The sequence below is a fragment of the Sinocyclocheilus anshuiensis genome, unplaced genomic scaffold (assembly GCF_001515605.1).
Source record: "Sinocyclocheilus anshuiensis isolate Anshui unplaced genomic scaffold, SAMN03320099.WGS_v1.1 scaffold1159, whole genome shotgun sequence".
NCBI classification, from domain to species: Eukaryota; Metazoa; Chordata; class Actinopteri; order Cypriniformes; family Cyprinidae; genus Sinocyclocheilus; species Sinocyclocheilus anshuiensis.
Window position 1 is genome coordinate 517,417 of NW_015547700.1, and position 7,759 is coordinate 525,175.

General features: G+C 37.1%; 1 protein-coding gene across 4 annotated transcripts in view; it reads left to right on the plus strand.

Moving 5' to 3' along the window:
• Nucleotides 1-7,189, plus strand: part of LOC107703885 (ubiquitin carboxyl-terminal hydrolase 43-like) — a 13,003-nt gene extending 5,814 nt beyond the window's left edge. The window contains exons 2-3 of one of the 4 annotated variants that reach the window (XM_016506683.1): nucleotides 395-547; nucleotides 6,957-7,189. In XM_016506683.1, the coding sequence (XP_016362169.1) occupies nucleotides 395-547; nucleotides 6,957-7,067 (264 nt within the window). In that variant the 3' untranslated portion in view covers nucleotides 7,068-7,189. Of the gene's footprint in view, nucleotides 1-394; nucleotides 548-744; nucleotides 1,697-6,956 lie in introns of those variants that run through there. The other 3 variants (XM_016506682.1, XM_016506685.1, XM_016506686.1) reach the window with 3 other exon arrangements.
• The last annotated feature ends 570 nt before the right edge of the window (nucleotides 7,190-7,759 follow it).

A 7,759-nucleotide genomic window follows, 5' to 3' on the forward strand; every position in this document is an offset into this window, starting at 1 on the left:
GTGAGGGGGGGGTGGGATGCCAATGCATTTCATAAGAACTTTTTTTGTAATCGCACATCTGAAGAGGATTCTTCATTTATTCATTTACACAGTTGTTGTCATGATCAGCAGTGAGGAGCATCATTCACTTTATAGCAGAATGCAATTTACATCCTCCATCTGCTCTCCATCACATCTCAGTATCTAACAAACTGTTTGTTCTGAGTCAGATCCACTGCGGCTATTATTCAACTACTCGAGGATTTGTTTTTCTAGAGATTCATTAGATAACTCAGGATCGCAGATGTGGAGTGAATAAACAGGATCATGTTTAGTAACTTTTTGTGTTGTCTATATTTATAGACAATCTGATACTACTACTACTTTTGTGACCTTTATCTTGTTTCTTGCCCAGATGACGGTATCTAAATATGGTGCACAGTTCCGGGGGAATTCCCAGCATGATGCTCTTGAATTCCTGCTCTGGCTTCTGGACCGCCTCCATGAGGACGTCAACTCATCTTCAGCCCTCCCCAATGGGAATAACAGAAGCAAATCAAGTGGCAAGGTAAGAGCGAGCATGTCTCAGAACCCGCCCTGGGCTTGAAACAGAAATGATGCAATATTCAATCTCAGCAATTGGCTCAAAATTTTATTTTTTTCCTCATGTTATGATATATTATTAAACCACAAATCATCACCTGAAATATCTGTAATATGAGGACAAGTATGAGTTACCAACGGCTCTTCTAAACCCCCATATGGCCAAACAGCTGTTACCTTCACCATTACAGTGACTTGGCAAGGTCAGAGAGTCTCGTCTACACACCCCTGCCACCCGTAAACAACACATCTGTTTATGAAATATGGAGATGCATGCCAAACCCCATAGCGTGCATTGAGCTACAGTGGTCTTCTTGTGCATAACCTTGGAATTGCCCAGATGAATAGCTTTTCACAGTGGCTGTGATCTTCACAAGGCGAGATTCATGGGGATTGGGGCTGAAATTGATTTGAAACCCATAACGTTTCGCAGGTATACATGTGTGCAAAGGTTTCCACTCATCTTGGACCTCAAATCACATCACCATGGCAGCAAGTTGCAGAATCCTCTGCAATTATTGCCACTCAAGGAGAAACATGCACTTGTTGTTTATTACATTAACTTTACACTGCATATAAAAGAGAAATCTAATTTTGTAATGTCAAATTATTAGGAAAAAAACATCTACTATTTACTGTCTGAAATTAGGGCAAGAAGGTTTTTACATTAGCCATTATTACTGCACCGTATTTCCAGTAGTGTTTAAACACAGCAGAGCCCCAATAATGGAGAAGAATGTTTTCTTTAATAAAGCCACTGCCTTATTTAGAAACCTTTTGTCAGGCAGTTTCAAACAACTGGGGGACAAAGATATATTTTTCTCCATGCAGTGTGCTAGCTATAGAAGGCTGAACATTTCCACAAATCTGCTTTCATGCCAACTATCAGAGCTCTTCTTGTCTGAAGAAAGCCTATGCTATTTTTAAAATCACAAATGTACAGTAAGCAGCTGAAATTCACTAAACTTTACAGGAGCTTTGATTAGTGATGGCTTCTGAGGTCAGATGAGATCTTTTGGCAACAAACATCAGAGATTGAAAAAAAAGCTAATCACCACTGTAAAGTATTGAGTTGTTGTCTACCAAAAATCATTTGGACAAAAAAAAATAAATAAATAAAAAATATAATATCACAATATATAGCTGAAAGAACAAAAAAGAGTGAATTATTTGAATTTATACCGTTTGTAATGTATATGGTGCACCATGAGCCTAAAAGAGCATGCAAGGTTAATAATTTTAAAAAGCTTTAAAAAACGTTATATATGAATTATTTATTGATTTAACTATTTATATATATTTAAATCCAAAGCAAATTATATCTTTGAGCCAGTAGGTGGCGACAAGTCACTGTATTTATGAGTGAATCATTTAAATCATTCACTCAACCGATTTGTTCAATTTGAGTGAGTCATTGAATCATTCACTCAAACGATTGATTCAAAAGCACTGATACATTCAGCTACCAACAAAGTGACCTTCTTTATGGGTGAATCACTGACTCATTCTCTGAACTGATGTGTTAAAGAGTGCTAATTCACAACTATACGAAACGCCACTACTGTGTGTTGCTCACAGACACAGTTTAGAGGGGGCGTATTCAATTTCTGTAACCTCTAATGCTGCCTCATCTGATTTCGTGACCCTGCTGTTTATCTGTTGCTGTTCACATCAGAACAAAATGCTTTTTGCGGTGTGAAATACAGGATGTAAGACATCACCAGAGTGAATCTGGAGAACATTACAAACATTCTGTGTAAAATAAAGGCGAGTAACAGATTTCAGTGCTGCCTTGTCAGATTTGGTGACCCACTGCAGTTGCATTGCTGCTTTTTAATAGTTTTTCTATATACAGTGGGTACGGAAAGTATTCAGACCCCCTTACATTTTTCACTCTTTGTTATATTGCAGCCATTTGCTAAAATCATTTAAGTTCATTTTTTTTCCTCATTAATGTACACACAGCACCCCATATTGACAGAAAAACACAGAATCGTTGACATTTTTGCAGATTTATTAAAAAAGAAAAACTGAAATATAACATGGTCTTAAGTATTCAGACCCTTTGCTCAGTATTTAGTAGAAGCACCCTTTTGATCTAATACAGCCATGAGTCTTTTTGGGAAAGATGCAACAAGTTTTTCACACCTAATTTAAGGGGGTCTGAATACTTTCCGTACCCACTGTAAGTACTAGATGGACGACTTTGACGTTGCGCCATGTTTCATTGCTTTGCTTATGAGTGCCTCATTTATTATACTTCATGACAAGAAGTTAAACTTTAGCCCCAAAGGGGACCCGTCTCTAATCAGGGCCCCTCGATTTGTCCTAACTTTCCCCTACGTTATGCCACCTCTGAGTATCAAACACACATAAATTCAAAAGTCTTCACAACAACCCATCAGAAGTTATACTGTTATTGTACATTTTTAAAAATAAATTCTTAAATTGTTTAAGTTCCTTGAATTCAATTGATTAGATCTGCTTTTGATCTAATTATTATTAGATCTAATTATGCATTAGATCTGATCATTAAAATTTAATTAAACCAATAAAGTGAAATCCAGAAAAATGTAAACAGAAAACAGAATTTGGTAAAAATCAATTGGAATTTGAGAAAAAAAATTTTTAGTTAAAAAAATTAAGTAATTATTGTTAATTATTGTTAAATGGTAAGTTTTGTGGTTTCAATTAATTAGACTTGCATTTTGATTTAATTTAACCATTAAAACTAAAACTAAAAAAAATCATGCCCTGTCATAAAATGTTACAAACCATTACTTTCTAAAATCATTCATAAAAATGGCAAAGGAAAAGTCACCCAAAGTTTTCAAAAATAATTACTGACATGGATGATTACTGACATTCATGATTATGAAATGACATTACAGAATTAATATTGAAATGCTGGTTATATGTATTGTGTACACACTAACTTAAAGGGATAGTTCACCCAAAAATGAAAATTAGCCCATGATTTACTCACCCTCAGGGCATCCTAGGCTTATCTGACATTCCTCTTTCAGATGAATCCAATCGGAGTTATATAAAAAATTGTCCTGGCTCTTCCAAACTGTATAATGGCAGTGAATGGTGCCCCTGTTTTTGAAGCCGAAAAAAGTGCATCCATCCATCATAAAACTACTCCACACGGCTCCAGGGTGTTAATAAAGGCCTTCTGAAGCTAAACGATGCGTTAGTGTAAGAAAAATATAGATTTTTAAAAATGTATAAACCGTAATCTCCAGCTTCCGGTCGCTCAAGCAGGCGTGTTCACGACAAGGCGTTCGAGCGTATGACGTAGGCGCAGCGGAAGGTGCAACGTAATTAATTAATAATTTGTTTAACTAATTAATCATTTGTTTAGTGACACAAATTTGAACCGCTGCTTAGTGATGAACCAAGATTTGAGACTGGTAGCACAGTGCCGTACTGTCTCTAACTGATGGTCTTTGTGTATGTGTGTGTTTGTGCCATGAACCGGTTCAGCTCCTCTGGCTACGCCTGTGGCTAGAGCCCGGCTTATTATCTCTGAGCAGTACTTTCATCTACTCTCTGTTGGTGCCCTTTTTGACTGAACTTGATCCATTATTAAAAGCCAGTTCTTTTTTCTTTTAAGATATGTTCCTATGCAGGCACACAGATAAAGGCCTGTGGTATTACACTGTAAGAACATATGATTATGGTCACACTGTCAGTTTTTGTGATCGACAACCGCATTTACTTACAGGTGTGGGTCTTAAAATATCCCGTTCTGTATGAACGTGTAACGGGAGTCAAGCCCATATTCCTTACCAGTTACCATAGCGACAGTGACCAAAGTAATATCAAACATGGCAGAGTTTAGCTCCAACCCTAATTAAACACACCTGAACCAGCTAATCAAGCTCTTACTAGGCATAGAAACTTCCAGTCAGGTGTGTTGAGGCAAGTTGGAGCTAAACTCTGCAGGACACCGGCCCTCCAGGACCGAGTTTGGACAGCCGTGGTCTAGGTATATATTATGATAACTATATTTTATTCTTAAAGGGGTCATCGGATGCAAAATTAACTTTTCAAGTTGTTTGAACATAAATGTATGTTGGAAGTGTGTGTACACATCCATCCTATAATTATAAAAATCCATCCAGTTTTTTTTTTTAAATCCCTATTCTTTCTCAAGCCCCTTTCAAACCCCTTTCTCAAACCAGGCTGTTCTGAGATTCCTGTCAGAATGACGTAGTTCTGTACAGGCCCCTCCCACGATAGTTGATTGACAGTAGTGTTTTAACCAAAGTATGTTATAGACTTTTAATTAAGACCCGTAAGAATCATATCAACTTGTGCAAAATGAGCATCCGATGACCCCTTTAAGTCCACTATTCTTGATGAATTTTAAAATTGTCTTTATTATTTTACCAGATCCTTGTTTTGTGTTTAATATGTTGCAGATTGAAAATTCATTGCATCCTAAGTTCTGTAATTCTCGTTGTAGTTCATTCCTTTCCTGTTCATACCTAGGACAGAGTAACAACACATGATCAACTGTTTCCTTTACTTGGCATGTTTCACATAATCCAGTACTGTGTTTTCCTATTATATGAAGTGTAGAATTAAGTTTTGTATGACCCATCCTTAGTCTTGTTAAAATGACCTGATCATCTCTACTTAAGTTTAGTATCATTTTGCTTTGACTTACCCTGTTTTGTATAATATAAAAATGTCTTCCTGTTTTACAGTCATTTCAATTCTCTTGCCATTTCCAATTGCAAGCTTCTTTAATTATACTTTTCCCCTCCATCCTGCTTAGTGAAACTGAAATAGTAGGAGTATTCAGATTAAGTGACTCTTTAGCCATTTTATCAGATTTTTCATTTCCTGGTATATCAATATGAGCTGCAACCCAAACAAAATGAACTATTATTACAGCATGTCTTAATCTATACAATATATTCATTATTTCTATAAAGATATCATATCTAACAGTTTGAAAAGTTTGAAGACTGGTAAGTGATGCCATTGAATCTGAACAAATCACCACCTTATTTGGCATCACTTTTCTACCCAACTAAGTGCCATCTGAATTGCCACCATTTTAGCAGTGTATACTGAAGTCCCATCCGTTAACCTCCCATATTTTCCAATTTTAAATTCTGGAGCATAGAATGCAGATCCAGTACGACCTATTTCTGGGTTTCTTGAGCCATCAGTGTATATTGGCAGAAATGCATACTAAACTGTTCTGATATATTCTGTTGAATAGCATTTGATATTAATGTCAATCTGTCCTTTTTGAATACATTCGTGAATTTGTAAATCAACTTCGGGTTGACTGAAATGTTTCTTCCTTGCCCTCATGTGTTCCTTTAGTCTATGTGTCATGTATTCATTGGTTCATTGTGTTGTCATGTGGTTATCAGTTCTGTTTGTTCATTGGTTCCTGTTCATTAGTTCTGTCTCATAATTGGTTGGTTTTGTCATGTGTTCCCCTTGTCTAAGTATTTAAGCCCTCGTTTGCCATGTTAGTTTATCGTGTGTAACCCTGCTGCCGGTGAGTGTTCTGGGCCATCCTGCTCATGTTCATAGTCAAGTTTGCTCATGTTCGAGTCGAGTCTTTGTTTGGTTTTCGGTCACGTTGGACCTAATACACCGCACATGGGTTCTTAAACTTGTCGTTCAGTGGACCGTTTGCTACACAGTGTTGATACACGCATGTGTCAAGCTTAGGGTGAACATACGTGCCCTTTTTTTCCAGACATGTCCTGGCCAGGATTTCTATATTGCCTAAAATATCCAGGTTTTGGCTTTGTTTTCCTGTTTTCATACTTGCTGAAGGTAATGATCGAAAACTAGTTTGACCAATAACATGCAGGCATTGTACATAATTGACCAATCGTGGCGCTTGAGAAGGTGGGATCTACAGAGAACGGTCAAAGCGATACAAATACGTGTACATATTAGGCAGTGTTGGGGGTAACGCATTACAAGTAACGCGAGTTATGTAATCAGATTACTTTTTTCAAGTAACTTGGAGTAACGCAATATTGTAACGTATTACTTTTAAAAGTAACTTTCCCCAACACTGCATATTAGGTGTGTTCGACTTGAAGCAGCGCTGTGCAGACCGATCGGTGTATGACATCAAACAGGAGGTGTGTGTGTGAAATATATTAAAAAAACATTGAATTTTATTATCATAAATTCATAATACATCATAATTGTCTTACACATTAAGACATTTGCTGGAAATAAAAGCAGATGAAAGTGAGAGGACGTTTCTTTTTTTGCCAAGTTTATATGAAAATGCACACACACATGCCAAAACGAGATGTAAAGAAAAAAAACCCAGAGATGTTGCAGTCTAATTCTGATCTCCACTTTGGCCACCCACTCAGAGTTCTCTGCTTCCATCTCGGATTCAATGTATTTCGAGTCAGGCTCCGGTCACAGGGATGGTGGGTGCCTCAAAATGTCTAATTTATGAGTCAGTACACATCATAGAATGAGCTTGACCAAGCCAAAAACTCCTCCATACCAGCGAGTGTGAAGACACAGCAAGAGCCCAGCGGACATTTTCAGACTGACTTTTAAAGACATACATTATACATGTTCTAATGGAGGTTGACAAGTGCATGCCTGTAAATAAACAGTTAGATCTATCTATTTTACTGTCTCTCTTTCCCTTTCTCTCTCAAACACACACACTGACCCCTGAGCCACTGATTTTTGGCATTCTCTTCACTGTGCTTACTGGGTATCACTCTGGAAACAGAACTGGTGTGAAGCCATCTCTCAACAGAATGAAAGGAAGCTTTTGTGAACAAGTGGATGAAAGAGGCACTTGTTCCGGACATATGGACTGAAGGAGAGCAATAGAGAGAGGAGCAAAATGGTTTAAATTAATTTACAGTGATGTAATGATGATTGGGTCCAAAATTCTTACAGCGTTACACATTCTTTTTAACTTGTCCGGCTGTTTATCATACTAACTCAGGTGGTAGTACCATCTGTCGATAAATGATGATTGTATTTTGTAATGGAACATATGAATTAATCGACCAGCCTTCACACTATGAATGCAGTAAATGCAGGCTGAAAGTGAACTGGAGGGCACACCTGCTAATGGACAGTGAAGTAGCAGATGTGAAATAAAGTTAAAATAATAATAATAAAATAAATACACTAAAATAAAAGAATT